The following is a 14,605-nucleotide window of genomic DNA, read 5'->3' as shown; positions in this document are numbered from 1 at the left end:
GCCCACTTCCCTTTTCCTCACCCACGGTCTGCCTGAGGCGTGCACAGCTCAGTAGTTATCATATCAGGCTGAATATATGATTTTTCTCCCTCTGTGACAACGATTTGAAGTAGCGGACCTCTCTGATCACCACAAACATGAGTTATTGGGTGGCAAACTTGGAGGTAAGGTGGCCACTTGAACACCGTGACCCCGACAATTATATCAGGCCCTCCGCGAGCAGTTCCACAGTAAGACATGTATAAGCAAATCGAAATCATTAGGAGAGCACCTGATGCTGACCTCTGGCTCGAAAGCCCCTGCCCTTCGCAAGGTGGCGACTTGCGAAGGACTTTGCTGCGTGACACCACAAGTCTTTCGGCTTCTCGGCAACGGGTTTGTTTGGCGCACATGGAATCACGTGTTTGGGGCGGAATAACGGCTTGTCACAAGGTTAGCCTCCGGCGATCGGTGGCTTGTTCTCGTCCGCAAAAGGCAACTTGCCGTTATGTTCTCACGGCCCCGTGGCGCCTTGTGATCGAGCACGCGCGCTTGCCGACTGCGAGGCCTTCCTCGCGCCCGTCCAGGTGTTGATCTGCCATGTTCACAATTGCCTACCGTCGCTTCCGCGTCCCGGGTCAGCCGCAGGTGAATAGGATTAGCCGCGAATAATATCAAGCCGCCAGTGGGAACCGTAAGTACATCGGTAGGATAGAAAGAGTTCCCAAAAGTCCCAGTAGATATATGTTATGGATACATAAGGGCGGCCTTCCAGGGCTCGTCCGACAACCAAGGCTCAACGAAGTCCGAGGCGAGAGCAGTCCGAATATATGGCGCACACCTCAGTGGCACCCCAAGATCCCATTCCTGTCGCGCTGCATGCAGTCCGGGCAGCGAGTCGGGCTCTCGCGAATAGGGTTTTTGGCGGGAGGAGACATGACCCTAATGCAGCCAGGTGACCGACAGCCTGGCGCTGTGTATCAGGGATGCTATACGCGGACAGGGAAGGCATCACTAACCGACAGGGTGGATGTGTTGGCTGCTGAACAGGCAATTCGGCCTCCGGCAGTCCTTCAGATTGGAGGCCACTGTAGACATGAGTATATGAAGAAGACTCGATGACGAAGACGTACTGGCAGTGAAATGGCCACACTGAGTATAGTAGCGTCCATCAATAACCTGCGAACGTGGTCAAAATAAACTAGACAAGCTTTGAGGCCAACGTACGTTGTAGCACATCGTGCAAAATAAACTCAGTCGCGTTTTGTGGTGAAGAAAAAGTGTTTGAAGAGAGAACGAAGTGAGAGAGGAAGGAAGAGAGCGGAGGTAACCAGCATTAACCGTCGGGCGCGTCCTTCTTATTATGCCCGCTGCGCAGGTCCACGCTGTGAGCAGCACCCTACGCATTGCAGGCCAAAGCCACGGGTTGGAGGCCCTCGCATCAGTCAGCGACCCCTTCTCTCCAACAGCCGCGAGGGTTCTGGAGCGCGTCACTTACTCGATCGAGGCTAAAGCCGCCTGCAGGCGCCCCTTTGCACCGGATCCGCGGAGGGCAGATGCGCCCGGTCGGTCATTCGACAAGTCCCGCAGCGACAAGGAGACCTTAGCTGCGCACCTTTGAGCCTCAGGACCGGCCGATGGCGGGAGAATATGGGCGCCTAGTGCACCTCCCTGTTACAGTTAAAAGGGAAGGCTCGTGCAGAGCACGGTGCTCCTCAATTGAGCACGCGGGGAAGGCGTCAGTACGAGGGTCTCAGGGTGCCCCACAGGGCGCAATGGTGCCCATATGCGGCACGCGAAGAAAGTTCATTAACAGCGCACTGCAAGCGACGAGGGACATAGCGAGACATCCCCCACGGTCGATGAAACATTCGCCTTGATTGACGAGGGGAGGCGCGGGCATGGTGCGGGCAGCAACGTGTGCTGGGGGACCGGCAAGCGTCCCGAGAGGAAATGGAATACAAATTCAAGACCGCGCTCTTTGGAGCTGGCAGAAGGGGCAATTGGTGGCGTGCAGCCGGATATGCAGGAGAGCGGGTCGACATCCGTGCGGTGTCGCAGCAGCACGCCTCATACACGGGAAGTCGGACGGGGCAGGTGCGGCCTGCCACCTTGACATTGGCGGGGCCACGATGAGGGACACGGAGGAATGGGTTGCAGGGGTCGCAAAGAGCGGGGGTAAGTATAAGCTGTATTCAAGCACCCTTGCGGCGAATAGTATTGACGATAAGAACGCGCTTGCGAACCTAGAATGGGATTAGTATGCTGCGAAAAGAATTGAGGTTAGTACGCACCTCGTTCTTGAATGCCTTCCGCCAGTTCTCGCTCCGCAATCTCCTACGCCTGTCACCCTTCCGCTCGTGCCGCTTCTGGTAGTGGAAAGTCTGGGGAACCCTATTCCGCGAGAGGATAACTCGGAGCTGACGGAAAGCTTCTGACAGGTCCCTATTCTGCACTCGAACAGTACGGCCTAAGAGCGGGTCAACAATAATCTGGGTGATTTACTTCCCAGTCACGCACCCTTGTACTTGCCCGCGGGCTTCTGTCTCTCGAGTTCTGGGACTATTGAACGCGACATGGCTGCCCAGGCGTCTTCGGGCGAGACGCGGTACCCCAAAGGCGTAGACCCTTGAATAGACTTTCCCACCTCGTTTGCAAGGTTGCTGACCGCGTCCCAGCCCTTGTTGCCGGAGGAAGCCTGCGAAGAGTATGCGCGCGCGCACCGGGCGAGCAGCAGACGTGCCGCGGGCTGCGGCGGAAGGCAGGAAGCCGCGCCGTGGCTGGCCGCGGCCACCGCGGGCCGTGTTATGCGTTGAGCGAGGGCAGCGAGCATGGTGAGAGGAGAGGAGGCCGCTGCGACAGCGGACAGCGGACTGTGCGACGCGGTTGGCGGTGGGAAACGCGGAACGGCAAAATTGATGGCGAGCCCGGAGCAGCCAGGCGCCCGCCGCAAAAGGAAATCCGCGCCGGCGGGCGAGGTGATCAGCTCTGGATCAGCCATGTCGGCGGACACTCTTGCGGAGGAGTACGAGGTCTGTGGGCAGCGAACGCGGTGGGGGAAGTATTGCTAATCTATCCCCCAGGTACTCGAGTCGATTTACCCCACAGAGCTCTCAAGTTCGTCCCCTCCCTCCCAGTACCCGCAAGCGAACTAAGCGCCCATGTGCAGAAACGTCCGAGAGGGACATACGAATAGAGGCAGAGCCCGACGATCTTGAGGAGGGCGAGGACACAAGTACGCCCCTATCTACCCCGCGTCGTGGCCGTATAGCACAACTGATAGCAGACTCTTGATCAGTCAAGCTCGCGCTCAAGGTGCATTACACCGATGGCTACCCAGACGAGCTGCCCGACCTTTCTTTCGACGTCTTGGAGGGAGAGCTTACCGATGATGAGCTAAATGGTCTGTTGGACGGATTGAGAACAGTGGTCAGTTCCATTGGAAGTACCGTACGTCTGTATGCTGATCGCTCTTCAGGGCGAAGAGAACCTAGGACTTGCTATGGTCTTCACCCTTGTCACGACCTTGCGAGAACGATTGTCCGAACTCGTGCGAGAGCGCGCTGAGAGGCACAAGGCCGAGGAGCACGAGAAGGAACGGCTAGCAATCGAGGTGCGCTCTTCCGACCCACACACCATTTACCCAAATCCTTACACCACCGCTAGGCCGAAGAAGCGAAGACGCGCGGCACACCCGTCACCGCCGAGAGCTTCAAGGCATGGAAAGCAAAATTCGACGCCGAGCTTGCCATCAAGAAGGCGAAAGCCGAGGAGGAAAAGCTAAAGGCCATGACGCCGAAGGAGCGCGAAGAGTACAAACGGATCCAGGGACGACTGAGCGGTTAGTAGCCCAACTTCTTTCTGCTTTACGCGTTGACTGTTCAACAGGCAGGCAACTGTTCGAGAAGAACAAGAATCTGGAGGACGAGTCGCTGGTGGAAGAAGGTGGTATATCCGTCGATATCAGTCAGTACGAGAGAACAAGGGAAGAGGAGCAGGAGGAAGAGGACCATGTAACATTCAGCGACAGCGACTAGTCGAGTGTCCACTCAATATGTATCGTACTGCGCTTTCCGTCTTTCATGGCATGGCTCGTTGGATCACTCGGTACAAGAAAATATTTTCTTCTTTTCTGTCCTTCAGGAGTCAAGTACCCCACACTACGCGAACCCTGTACGTAGCGATGGATGGAAAATCGGCAAAGGATGCGCCTCCGTGTTGAACACATATTCTGTGAGACGATGAGTGAGGGAAGCGCGTACGCAATGCACACAACGTACCATCCAACGGCAGTGTGCTCGCATCGTCGAACAGAAGATACAAATACTTCAGGGTCTCGCTCTGCGCCACATAATCAGCACAAAAGACCCAGAAGACGAAGCCAGCCGGCACCTGCCAGCGCAGCGACACGCACCATCAAGAACGTCTCCATCTTATCGTCCTTCGGCGAGTGCACGTCGTCCACGTTGAGGATGCCCGCATATCCGCCGCTATCCAGCTTGCAGTGCGTCTCGATCGCCTGGAAGATGTCCCAGCCCCAGTCGCGGTACCGGCGGTCGCCGGTCAGGCGCCAAGCGATGAATAGACTCTCCACGGTCTCGGGGCTGGGAAAAGGGTCAGCTCAGCCATAGCCCCACGGCACACTGGGTTCGCAGGCTCGCATTAGCGCACGCACCGAAGAATATACCGAGCGTCATATACAGCGGGTTTTCCAACGCTGATCGGTTGGGTTCATTCAGTCTGTTCAAGGCTCAGGCCGAGTAGGCACTCACGCCGCGCCCTTGATGTACCAGTCCTCGGGCACGCCCTGCTGGCGAATACCGTCGCTCGGAATGCGGAAATGCACAATCTCCGGCGAGAGACCTCTGCGGTCCCTCCGTAAACAGCCCCGTTCCATAGCTTTCACTCGTCACTTACGTCTGCGTGTCATGCGTGGCCATGCAGGTCTTTACCAGCTCCACGCCCGTCAGCCAGTCGCGTTGGCCGGCTTCCGTGAGCTCGTCTGGACGAGGCGGTACGGACACGTTGTCTGTGAGCGCTTCCGCGGTGACCGCACCCAACATGAGCGATCCGCCCAGGAAGCACACCAAATGGTCTTGCTTAGGGACCAGACGCCATTGCCTATAGAAATAATGGGCTTAGTCCACTGTGAGAGCGGGAGAAGGGCCCAAGAATACGCACACATTGCCCTGCGCGTTTCGCTCCGGCACAAGCTCCGAGGTGTAGAGCAGGTTGCTGCCCATGCTCCTCGAAACCAGGGTCTTGTGAATGCCCGTCATGGCATCTGCGTACATCTAGACGGCGAGGTATTAGGGCTCTGCTCGCAGGATGTGGAGCGCAGGACTGGAAAATTACCTGGCGGTAAACATCTTCGATGCCGTCCTGCAATGTTCATCTCGCTTCCGTCATTGGTGGCTACCGGGTGTGGCGTACCGTCTGCAGATACTGCTTGCTGAGGCCCTTTCAGCATGAGGTGAGGGAATGGGCGGAGGGGACGCACATGAGATACTCGTAGTAGGAATCACCGCGGGACCCCAACCGGATGGGAGTCGCGAGGAATTGACCACCCTCTGCCCTGCTCTGAATTGAAGCACAGTCGTATACCATGGAATACAACATACGACATGAAAATGGGCAGCACACCCTGAGGGATCATGTTGTCCTTGATGACGCGCATAACCTGGGGACCTGGTGAGTGAACTGCGGTATAGCAGTCGCAGTATTGAGAGAACTCACTTGCTCAGCCTTCCGCCAATACTCGTCGTTGTCGGTCAGGTGGGCAAGATACTTGAATTCGAGTTGCAACGTCGCAGCCTCAGCGGTACTGATCAGGCCTTTGTTGTCTGGGTCCTCCTCGCCCTTGCGCTGCTTGAGGTTGACCCGAGGAAGAGGTAGGCCTGTAGGAGTATCGAAGGCCGGGAGCATACGTTCCGCGAGGTCAACAGCCTTCTCAAGGTACAATGGGTCCTTGTCAGATAGATGGTAAGCCGACAGTAAGCCGCCAAGGACACGAATGGTAGTCTGGAATGAGGACAGTCAGAGGAGGCTCGAGAGCGCAATGATGTACGGCGCACCTCGAAGGTCGAAAACTGTCCCTCTTGGTCGAACGAAAGGTTATTGGCAACCCATTCCCGAGCGCGCTTGTATTCATCGTCCAGGTGCATGAGAAGCATTGTGTCAATGGAGTCGACGACCGTGTAGCCAATGCCATTCCCGCCCCCAAGGTTCGAGCCAGTGTGGCTCAGTGGGTGATATTCATCGTACCCCATGGCGTCCTTCTCTGCCCAAAGTATAAGCACGAGGTTATGAGAGTAGTGCGCGTTACACACCATAAGCATGCCATGCCCACTAGAAACATTGTAAGACTATAGCAGTCCGTTCAGACGACAGAGGCGCACCTGGAAGGCCTTCACGACAGCGTCGCGCTTCTCGACGTCCGCGACCAGATTAGCTGGCTCGCCGTTCAAACCATCGAACCGTTGGGGGGAAGTAATTCCCAGGCGGCCGCTCCAGTCAGCATAAAACTACAGGGACTAGGGTGAGTGCCAGCATAGCAGGCAGTCAGTCACTCCCCACGCACCTTCTCCAGTGGCCTATAGAGCAGCGCGCCAATCGCTACAGTGCCCACGACATTAACCAGCCAGCGGACAATGCCGATCTTCGATTCCTTCTTCGGGGCTTCTTCCTTGGCTTGAGCTGCGTCCGTTTTTGCGTTTTTGGCCAGCTTCTCCATCCTCTTGCGGAGTCGCGTGCCGCCAGCGTCTGCCATGGTGATTTCAATGGCAGTCCGGACGTGTTAGTTGTGATCAGGAAGCTGAGGGACGTGTCATGGCGTCAATTGATAGCGAGTCGCGTGGGCGGCAATCAAAGCTTGTGCTTCCGAGCCGAGCGGGGATAAGTGCCGCAATTGTCGATACTCAGGCCGGAAAGTGGTCGTGTGGGTGGCTAGTAAGATACTCAAAATACACAACGTACATCAATAGAATACACAGCCCTGTTCATGTCCGTGACCAACGCCCCTCACGTTCGCGAAGTAGTAAATCAGTAGTCCGTGTCTCCCCATGCTTCGTCTCCCTCTGCTGGCGGCTCTGGCATGGTCCAACCAAAAAGACGATCATCTAACCACGACATAGGGTCATCCAAGATGCTTGCCTCTTCATTCTTCGCCAGACCACCTTTCCTCTGGCGCAATGCATGGGACCCATCCTTCGCGGAGGGGTCGACGATCCTCGTCTGTGATAGCATGGTAAGCAAATGAAGTCGTGATGAACTGAGCGAAGGGCACCCACCTTCTTGAAGTTGTCATATATCTGTGGTCCAAGTTCATCAACCACGTCCGTGAGTCGTTTCGACAGTTCTTCCCGCGTCCGCTTCAATTTCAAGAGCGCCTTCTGCTGTCCTGGCACGAGTGCAACGATCAAGGGAGGAAGCGATCTACAGCAAGAATCAGCGAATTGCTCCGGGATTAAACACGACCCGTCATACTTCAAAACGTCCATTCCAGCTTCACCAAACCTCAACGCGGCAAAGTTCATGAGTGGTAAAACAGTAAAAGTGATAAAGGGGGTCGCAATAATCCATGGTCGGGTGGCACCTGCTCGTACAGCGAGCCACGTTCCCAAAATGGCGTATATGGTGTACAAGACGGGCACAACGGCGGCAGCGACTAGCACCTTCCAGGTTGCTAGTACGTCCTTAGCCTCGATCTTGACTTGCGAAGCCGCCAGCGCCTCTGGGAGCGTTCAGGATTGCGATGAAAGAGAGTGCAGAGCGACTAACCCTTTGACTTCTTCGCAGAGATGACCGAGGCCAAGATGAATATAGGCGAATTCAACGCTGTCCCCGGAAGGGCCAACACAGCCCAGACCGAAAGGAGGATGGTTCGGTACACCAGCAGAACAGCCGCCTTCGACGAGTTCTTCTCCGCGCGCGGCACCTGGTGATCACGCAGGCCGAACCGTCTGAGCTTCGTGTTGTAGTCCAATATATCTTTGCGTAGTTGCTGAATGCGCGGCTCGTCCTCGAAGTGGAAGTACGCTTCGAGTAGCCTGCGACTGAGCTTCACGACTTGGTCAATGGAGAGGTGCTGCCCTGGCTGCAGGTAAAGTCTACGCGCCGCTTGTATGACCTATCGAGATGTTAGCGCCCCGTGAGTTCGCCAGCAAGGTGTTTACCTGAAGGGTCTCATAGTCCGGCGCCCGGATCGTCACCGCCTTCAGCGAGTCGACAACATCCTCCACCAGCTTCCCAACCGCCTCCCGCTTCTCCGCACCACCCCGCTTGAACTTCTCCACGTATTCCGGTGGCACATCCAACGGGTGTCCGAAGTCGATGACAGCGCGCGAGCGGAAGCGATGCGCGTGAAAGTAATACATTCCGGCTGGCTGGATTTTCACCTGCAATCCCGGGTTATTGGCCATGGCGCCGAGAGCCATCAGCGCGAAACCCGCTTTGAACGGCAGGAAGTCGGTTCGGTCGTGGCTACCACCTGCGTTGGATGAGTCTCAACGCGTAGAACGTACAGAATGACTTACCTTCGGGGAATATGATGATCCCGCCTCCGTCGTCGAGCTGATGATACACCTGCCTGAACATGTCCTCCTGGCTCACATATGGCACGCATTTGTACGCAAAACCGTCCGCGCCCTCCTTGCGGAGCTGTTCTAGCGCCTCCAGCACTTGCGCAGTCCCAACGTTATCTTCCCCTTTCAGCTCGCGCTTGATCAGTAGCTCAGTGTCCGAGATGACTTCGACAACCTCGGACGATGCGTAGCCGATGTCTTTCGGAAGCGTGATTGTCATGCGAGGGGAGAATACGGAGGTGAATCGTGTGCCCTTGCCGATGATACGACACGGGTCGTCGGCAGATAACGAGACGGTACCAGCTCCCGGTTTGGCATCGTCCTGAGCGCGAGCGACGGGGACTGCACAGGATTCAATGAGTAATCCGCGTCCGCTTAACAGACTCAACTCACTGTTGTGCAAGGCCCTTGCCATGAAGCCGATGAATCTACGCTTCATACTGGCTGCTGCAATCAAGAATTGTGCCCGTCGTCGTGTCTCCTTGTATATCTCAAGACCAAGTAGGAGGTCTAGAAACTGAGACGCAACGACCTTAGGATGGTGCACTGCTAGGGCAAGCTAGACGTTCTCACTGACCTGGTTACTATGAGGTGCCGCAACGAATATGACTGGTCCATGGCGGGGGATATGGTGCGAGCCGCGTGTCCTGACCTCACGAAAGAAAACCTGCGATACCAAGTCGAACATCATCATTGCAAAGTCATAGCTGAGGTTCGACATCGTTGTACTGGGCACCTGGAATGTTGGAGGGCACAGATGATGTGGGTAGAACGAAATTTGGGAACGGGAGAGATGAGAGTTGAGGACAACGAGAAGATTGACGAAGGATGACGTTGGGGTCGGCCTTGTGGTGGACGCGGTCCGAATTTCCGATGTCCCGATTGGGATGAATTGCACTGAGTCCCTCTTTTGTATGTTGACAGACCACTTATCGGTACCTCTAGCAAAGCCTCAAAGCATAACGGCAGCAGATAGAAGCATGATAATATACGGCAGTGCAGATTGGTCAGAATGAAACAAGCCTGAATGTGTTTTTTATCGACTGAAGTTCTGCAATCTGCCTTCGCAGAACATGGTACTATAGTGTAGAGGTTATCACTCAGGATTTTGACATACCAGGGTTCGAATCCCGGTCTTCATCCTTCCTGAAACCCAGGTTCGAACCCTGGTAGTACCTTTTTCTACTCCGTGATACTCTTACAATAAGGCGAGGAAGGCAGGGGAGGTGAACGAGAGCACGGAAGATGCGCGGGATGGGGGGACGAGGAGTATTTACTGTCGTTTACTGCGTGACTGTTGACATGTGACGTAACGCGTATGTTGGCGCCACTCACTGACAGGCTCCTTATCTCTATGCGTTGCGGCACTGAAGCCAAAATGTCCACCAGCACTGCACATGTTGCCATTCCGACCACCCCTCCGTCGTCGTCGCGGCTCATGCAGTCGCGGCGACCGCCCTACCAACCTCTGAACTCGTCACCGCTTGCGAATAACGCCGAACTCCCCTCCTTTGGCCATTGTTCAGGACGGAGGAGATCGCAGTACAAAGCAACTGGTCCGACTACGCCTTCAAACTCACGAACTCCCCTTCCGCCCAGTGCTAGCGGTGGCGGCTCGGTGTTCCTGTCTGGTGGCAGTGGGAGCCGGAAGCTGTTCGTCAACTCGTCCCCAAGCGAAGACCCTCAGAAGACCTTCCTGCGGGATCGCTTCAAGGCAAAGTGCCTCGAGCGTGCCGCTCAAGCGAGACGACGGTCCATCAACAAGCGTCGCTATGCGTCTAGTGAACCAAGCAGCGACGGGTTCGACCTCGACATGGACATGGACGATGGTGAGGACGAAGAAGACGAGGAAATTATGAATGATGAGGTGCGTTTCGCGCCATGCACAGTGTGCGTATGGCTAACGGTCTCCAGTTCTTCCGCCGCGTCGTCGCTTTCGACAACTGCAAGGACAAGCGGTCGTTCGATCGCTGGTATGCTCGCGAGTTTGGCAGCGACGATCCCCACGCCATGGAGCGGTGGGCAGAGGAAGAAGCTGGTGCGTGGGCTGCTCTATGATATTCGTTCTCCTATTCACGGATTCGTAGAAGCCGCCGCCAACGCACCGGAAGAGGAGCTCACACCGGAGGACCTCGAACAAGCCGAATTGGAGGCTTACGCAGAAGAGCTTGCCAACCAGGGTGGCTGGGACGACGACCTCCCTACCGAGCACCCGTCTTCCGACGCAGATATGATCCACGATATGGACATGGACGTCGACATGGACTTCTGAACCTCTCCACATAGATAATCTTATGCCTATTGCGCTACCTTGGTATCCTGCGTTCACGCTGCTCTTGCTGCATATAGGGGCAAATCCCAATGTACTATATCTCTGTCCTCTGTTCATCATTCCAGCTCAATATACAAACTACCAGATGTTCCCGCAGCCGCCAACGTCTTCTGAACCGAGTGTGTTAAACCCTTGCCTTGATCGAGCGCGACACGGTCGCGTGAAAATATATGGACGCGTCAAGTCGCGTCACGCGCAGCTGTTTCACTGTTGTCTTTCGCTACCATGGCCGCGTCCATCCCTGCCGGCTTCCAGGCTCTTCCCCTTCCTATAATCCAGCTCTCCCTTGCTGCAGTACTTAAATGCGGCCAATCCTTTCGCTGGTCAATCTTGGAGTTGCCATCAGACTCAGCCGCGTCTGCGTGCCACCTCCCCCACGAATACCGTCTCTGCCTGAAAGACCGTGTCGTATGCCTGAGGCAATCCACTGACCACCTCTTCTACTGCTCTGTCTTCCCGCAAGCTACACCCACGGACACCGCATCGAAGCTCAAGGACGCGGAGACCTTGCTTTGGCTAAGGGACTACTTCCAGCTAGATGTGGACCTGGTGAAGCTATACCGTGAATGGGCTGAGCGGGACCCTGTGTTCTTGAAGATACAGGATAGATTTGCGGGCATCCGTATGTTGCGCCAGGATCCTTGGGAGAACCTCGTCTCGTACGTCTGCCCTCAACCATTCCCCCGCCTCGTACTATAACCATTTCCCTTCCCAGATTCATCTGCTCCTCTAACAACAACATCAGCCGCATCACCAAGATGGTGCAAAACCTCTGCAGAGAATACTCCCCTCCCCTGCTCTCCCTACCCAACGCGCTTGGCGAGCTAGAGACCTATCATCCATTCCCTCCGCCCTCTGCTTTAGCTGAACCAGAGGTGGCGACACGCTTGCGCGCACTTGGCTTCGGCTATCGCGCGGACTTCATTCACAAGACGGCGAAGATGCTCGTCGATGCGCACGGGGAAGATCCTGCGGCTGCAGACCGGTGGCTGGGCGGGTTGCGGACCAGATCGACGAACGAGGCTCGGGAAGAGTTGCTGAAGTTCATGGGCGTGGGGAGGAAGGTTGCCGATTGCGTACTGCTTATGAGTTTGGACAAGGTGAGCAGGTACACGTCTTGGGAGACTTCGACTAACGAAGATCACAGCGCGAAGTCATCCCTGTCGACACGCACGTCCACCAGATAGCTGCCAAGCACTATGGCTTGAAGGTGGGCGGGAAGTCAACGAACGGCAAAGTCCCTATGACGCCGAAGATCTACGACGAGGTGAACACCAAGCTCGTCGGCATCTGGGGAGAGTATGCTGGTTGGGCGCACTCGGTAAGGTCATTGCACTTCTACATCCGTCCGTCGACCAACCGGCATGTGCATAGGTGCTCTTCACATCTGATTTACGTGCCTTCGCAATGTACGGGCTTGAAACGCCCACGCCAACGAAGGGGAAGGCGCTACTCGATGCCCCATTGCCAACACCGCCTATCACGCCTTCCCCGGCGCCCGCTGGTAGGAAAACGAAGCGGAAGGCAGTTGACGAAGTACCTGCGCCATCCGACTACTTCGCCGTCAAGACAGAAGAGACTTCGGCGTCTTTGGCAGAGGACTCTTCGCTATCACTGGCCGAGCGCATCAAGACGAGGAAGCGCAAGCGTGTCGAGCGAACCTAAAGTCCTTTTGCAACTCTGTCCTATACTGTACAACCTGTATACCCACAATCAATCCTCGTATCTTGGAGGTGGTTTCCGCTTCGATGACGGCGCTTTTGGCTTCGGTCCCTTCTCGTCAATGGATGCCCATTCGTTCTCCTCCTTCGGCGGCCCCTGCTGCACGATCCTCTCCGCCTCCTCTTGCGTCATATCCTCGTCCTCCTTGCTCAACTGATCCGCCACCTCCTTCAACTGCTTCGCAACCTCCACCTCAATAACCCCCGGCGCCCCACAATCCAACAAGCGCTTCCCAATCAGCCCCCGCCACTTCGTATGCCCATTCACCTCCTCGCAGAACACGTTTTCCACACCCTTCACCTGCACCGGCTGCAGGCCTGCGATCTCCCACTGCCCGCTCGACGCACGCGATAGCACCGCGAGCACGTAGTCGTTCGCGGAGTGCCCATTCACCACGCGTCCGGCGACCAGGCGCCGGATGCCCGTCCAGACGGCGGGGTCCCCGCTCACGGGCGTCCCGAAGAGGAAGACGTCCTGGATGAGGTGCCCGGTGTCCTGGGGTGGGAACTGCGCGAGGCGTTTGAGGGCCTGGAAGATGACACGGGCGCCGAGGGAGTAGCCGACGAGGGTGATGGGACGTCTGCCGAACACGCGCTGGGCGAGGAGGTCGGCGAGGACGAGGCCGGTTTTGTCGGCGAGAGCGGTGGCGTTCATCCAGGGGTTGTCGATGATCTGGGGAGGGGGGGTGAGTGGAATGGAGTGTAGGAGACGAAGGAGGCTCACCTGTCCGATTTTGAGCCAGGCGATGGGTGCGAGGCTGTACATGAGGTTGGCGAGGACGGTGCGCTTGATGATTTCGGCTTTTACATATTTTAGGCTGTAGCTTTTGACCAGGGTATACAGTGCGTTCGACAGTTCTTCTAGCGCTTGCACTTCCTAAACAAGGACATCAGCTACATGGTCCATGAGAAATATGCGAATACGAACCCATTGCAGAGCAAACGTGTCATCACCGCCGAAAACAGTCCACGGCGCCGTCACGTCGTCCGGGGTTGTCAGCCAACCGGTAATGCACAAGCGTACGGCCATCGTATCGTGCACATTGCGCGGCCTCACAGGCTTGATGGCGAGATCAGTGATCTCCTTCGTATGCCTCCCGACCATGTCCGCGGTGGACTTCGCGCCATAGGCGCCGAACAGTGCCCCGCATACGACTGAGGACCCGGCAAGTCCACTAGCAAGGAGCCCAGCTGCGGTGCCTCCGACGCCGACCCAGCCGAGTATCGTCGTTACTCCAGCGCCAACCAGAGGTGCAGCGAGGCCGCCAGTGACGCCAACGAGGACCCCGCCGCCTACTGCAGCAAGTCCAAGACCGACCCGACGGAAGATCTTGCGGTTGTCAGCGTGCTCATTCTTCGTCTTCTCAGCGGCGTCCTGAGCCTTCTTGATAGCGGTGTCCGGGTCCTTCAGAGTGGCAACGATAGCCTCTTCGTTCAGAGGACCGAATTCAGAGAGAAACCTGCGGGTTCGTGCCGAGTATTCCTTGTGCGTCGTGACCAGGAGCAACAGAATGCTGTTCATGATCTTCTCAAGGTAGCGTTTGTCCGGCAGAGGTGGCAGTCTGCCAGTAGATGTCTCTGCTAGTCGGTCCAGCTCGGGGCTGTCTTCTGCGAACTAGGCCTCAGCCTACGCGCACATGAAGGCGCTGCTGGGTCTTCATTCACCTGTCGGTTTCTCTGGATGGCAGGCGATCCACGCTTGGTCGACTATCGTTTGAGCCCACTTATCTATGTTCTCGCTGAAGGCGTCCTTCCGTTTCGTCTTCATATCTTCCGAGCCGGATGCGAGCATGCACTCGAGCTCGGCGTACATAAGCGCCTCATTGCGATACGCTGCCAATCGGCGAAAGATGTGCTGAAAGACGTTATCCAACTCGTCCTCAGAGAGCTCAGCTGACGAGAAGTTCGTCAGGTCGGGCGACTTGGTGGACATCGCCGTGGTGGAAGTTGCTGGACGAGGAGAAGATGTTCTCGACATACGCCACATCACT

General features: G+C 56.4%; 9 protein-coding genes and 1 non-coding gene across 10 annotated transcripts; 5 read left to right on the top strand and 5 right to left on the bottom strand.

Moving 5' to 3' along the window:
* Positions 1-561: 561 nt before the first annotated feature.
* SCHCODRAFT_02605703 (uncharacterized protein) lies at positions 562-1,627 on the bottom strand. Its single transcript, XM_003036021.2, has 5 exons — positions 1,478-1,627; positions 1,207-1,414; positions 1,113-1,158; positions 999-1,067; positions 562-946 (listed from the first exon to the last, which is right to left on the bottom strand). Exons 2-5 carry the CDS (start codon positions 1,216-1,218, stop codon positions 822-824), a joined length of 252 nt encoding a protein of 83 aa, XP_003036067.2. The 5' UTR covers positions 1,219-1,414; positions 1,478-1,627; the 3' UTR covers positions 562-821.
* On the top strand, positions 1,343-1,600 carry SCHCODRAFT_01084314 (uncharacterized protein; the record flags this gene model as incomplete). Its single annotated transcript, XM_003035214.2, has 1 exon — positions 1,343-1,600. The coding sequence occupies one exon, from the start codon at positions 1,343-1,345 to the stop codon at positions 1,598-1,600; it is 258 nt and encodes an 85-aa protein (XP_003035260.1).
* A 485-nt stretch (positions 1,628-2,112) lies between the features above and the next one.
* On the bottom strand, positions 2,113-2,928 carry SCHCODRAFT_02605702 (uncharacterized protein). Its single transcript, XM_003036022.3, has 3 exons — positions 2,500-2,928; positions 2,274-2,449; positions 2,113-2,225 (listed from the first exon to the last, which is right to left on the bottom strand). The coding sequence occupies exons 1-3, from the start codon at positions 2,810-2,812 to the stop codon at positions 2,175-2,177; spliced, it is 540 nt and encodes a 179-aa protein (XP_003036068.1). The 5' UTR covers positions 2,813-2,928; the 3' UTR covers positions 2,113-2,174.
* A 50-nt stretch (positions 2,929-2,978) lies between these two features.
* On the top strand, positions 2,979-4,016 carry SCHCODRAFT_02661246 (RWD-domain-containing protein; the record flags this gene model as incomplete). The annotated part of the gene is made up of 7 exons (XM_003035215.1): positions 2,979-3,011; positions 3,063-3,096; positions 3,149-3,214; positions 3,278-3,429; positions 3,458-3,592; positions 3,646-3,820; positions 3,868-4,016. The coding sequence occupies 7 exons, from the start codon at positions 2,979-2,981 to the stop codon at positions 4,014-4,016; spliced, it is 744 nt and encodes a 247-aa protein (XP_003035261.1).
* On the bottom strand, positions 3,746-6,784 carry SCHCODRAFT_02524481 (glycoside hydrolase). Its single transcript, XM_050343503.1, has 16 exons — positions 6,560-6,784; positions 6,378-6,503; positions 6,309-6,327; positions 6,054-6,259; positions 5,716-6,000; positions 5,601-5,659; positions 5,480-5,554; positions 5,413-5,431; positions 5,335-5,361; positions 5,161-5,273; positions 4,897-5,100; positions 4,752-4,844; positions 4,655-4,696; positions 4,394-4,583; positions 4,260-4,320; positions 3,746-4,210 (listed from the first exon to the last, which is right to left on the bottom strand). Exons 1-16 carry the CDS (start codon positions 6,746-6,748, stop codon positions 4,140-4,142), a joined length of 1,779 nt encoding a protein of 592 aa, XP_050202800.1. The 5' UTR covers positions 6,749-6,784; the 3' UTR covers positions 3,746-4,139.
* Positions 6,785-6,902: 118 nt separating this feature from the next.
* Positions 6,903-9,367, bottom strand: SCHCODRAFT_02605693 (uncharacterized protein). The gene is made up of 8 exons (XM_050344178.1): positions 9,139-9,367; positions 8,955-9,078; positions 8,514-8,903; positions 8,154-8,467; positions 7,759-8,107; positions 7,465-7,711; positions 7,269-7,413; positions 6,903-7,212 (listed from the first exon to the last, which is right to left on the bottom strand). The coding sequence occupies exons 1-8, from the start codon at positions 9,280-9,282 to the stop codon at positions 7,021-7,023; spliced, it is 1,905 nt and encodes a 634-aa protein (XP_050202799.1). The 5' UTR covers positions 9,283-9,367; the 3' UTR covers positions 6,903-7,020.
* Positions 9,368-9,636: 269 nt separating this feature from the next.
* On the top strand, positions 9,637-9,739 carry SCHCODRAFT_t18. Its single transcript has one exon. It is a non-coding gene; the product is annotated as a tRNA-Gln (tRNA).
* A 200-nt stretch (positions 9,740-9,939) lies between these two features.
* Positions 9,940-10,833, top strand: SCHCODRAFT_02694943 (uncharacterized protein; the record flags this gene model as incomplete). Its single annotated transcript, XM_003035216.1, has 3 exons — positions 9,940-10,428; positions 10,476-10,599; positions 10,649-10,833. The coding sequence occupies 3 exons, from the start codon at positions 9,940-9,942 to the stop codon at positions 10,831-10,833; spliced, it is 798 nt and encodes a 265-aa protein (XP_003035262.1).
* A 285-nt stretch (positions 10,834-11,118) lies between these two features.
* On the top strand, positions 11,119-12,558 carry SCHCODRAFT_02661242 (DNA glycosylase; the record flags this gene model as incomplete). The annotated part of the gene is made up of 4 exons (XM_003035217.2): positions 11,119-11,552; positions 11,609-11,993; positions 12,041-12,214; positions 12,268-12,558. 4 exons carry the CDS (start codon positions 11,119-11,121, stop codon positions 12,556-12,558), a joined length of 1,284 nt encoding a protein of 427 aa, XP_003035263.2.
* On the bottom strand, positions 12,401-14,565 carry SCHCODRAFT_02605685 (DUF726-domain-containing protein). The gene is made up of 4 exons (XM_003036025.2): positions 14,280-14,565; positions 13,543-14,222; positions 13,339-13,491; positions 12,401-13,287 (listed from the first exon to the last, which is right to left on the bottom strand). The coding sequence occupies exons 1-4, from the start codon at positions 14,545-14,547 to the stop codon at positions 12,607-12,609; spliced, it is 1,782 nt and encodes a 593-aa protein (XP_003036071.2). The 5' UTR covers positions 14,548-14,565; the 3' UTR covers positions 12,401-12,606.
* Positions 14,566-14,605: the final 40 nt, after the last annotated feature.

Source organism: Schizophyllum commune (assembly GCF_000143185.2).
Source record: "Schizophyllum commune H4-8 unplaced genomic scaffold SCHCOscaffold_1, whole genome shotgun sequence".
NCBI classification, from domain to species: domain Eukaryota; kingdom Fungi; phylum Basidiomycota; class Agaricomycetes; order Agaricales; family Schizophyllaceae; genus Schizophyllum; species Schizophyllum commune.
Note: the sequence above shows the minus strand (reverse complement) of the source record. Positions and strands in the feature narration are given on the sequence as shown.

Bases quoted from the DNA above. Each gene is read 5' to 3' on its own strand.
- SCHCODRAFT_02605702 (XM_003036022.3), bottom strand. From the start codon at position 2,812: ATGCTCGCTGCCCTCGCTCAACGCATAACACGGCCCGCGGTGGCCGCG. The intron at 2,450-2,499 runs GTGCGTGACTGG...ACCCGCTCTTAG, and splicing joins GCCCGCGGGCAAGTACAAGG to GCCGTACTGTTCGAGTGCAG. The intron at 2,226-2,273 runs GTGCGTACTAAC...ATCCCATTCTAG, and splicing joins GGAAGGCATTCAAGAACGAG to GTTCGCAAGCGCGTTCTTAT.
- SCHCODRAFT_02605685 (XM_003036025.2), bottom strand. From the start codon at position 14,547: ATGTCCACCAAGTCGCCCGACCTGACGAACTTCTCGTCAGCTGAGCTC. The intron at 13,492-13,542 runs GTTCGTATTCGC...GTCCTTGTTTAG, and splicing joins ACACGTTTGCTCTGCAATGG to GAAGTGCAAGCGCTAGAAGA. The intron at 13,288-13,338 runs GTGAGCCTCCTT...CCCCCTCCCCAG, and splicing joins CCTGGCTCAAAATCGGACAG to ATCATCGACAACCCCTGGAT.
- SCHCODRAFT_02524481 (XM_050343503.1), bottom strand. From the start codon at position 6,748: ATGGCAGACGCTGGCGGCACGCGACTCCGCAAGAGGATGGAGAAGCTG. The intron at 4,321-4,393 runs GTGCGTGTCGCT...TATGTGGCGCAG, and splicing joins AGATGGAGACGTTCTTGATG to AGCGAGACCCTGAAGTATTT. The intron at 4,211-4,259 runs GTACGTTGTGTG...ATCGTCTCACAG, and splicing joins GAGCACACTGCCGTTGGATG to AATATGTGTTCAACACGGAG.
- SCHCODRAFT_02605693 (XM_050344178.1), bottom strand. From the start codon at position 9,282: ATGTCGAACCTCAGCTATGACTTTGCAATGATGATGTTCGACTTGGTA. The intron at 9,079-9,138 runs GTCAGTGAGAAC...GTTGCGTCTCAG, and splicing joins CGGCACCTCATAGTAACCAG to TTTCTAGACCTCCTACTTGG. The intron at 8,108-8,153 runs GTAAACACCTTG...ACATCTCGATAG, and splicing joins CGGACTATGAGACCCTTCAG to GTCATACAAGCGGCGCGTAG.
- SCHCODRAFT_02605703 (XM_003036021.2), bottom strand. The intron at 1,068-1,112 runs GTACGTCTTCGT...TCATGTCTACAG, and splicing joins GTGTGGCCATTTCACTGCCA to TGGCCTCCAATCTGAAGGAC. The intron at 947-998 runs GTTAGTGATGCC...ACACAGCGCCAG, and splicing joins CCAACACATCCACCCTGTCG to GCTGTCGGTCACCTGGCTGC.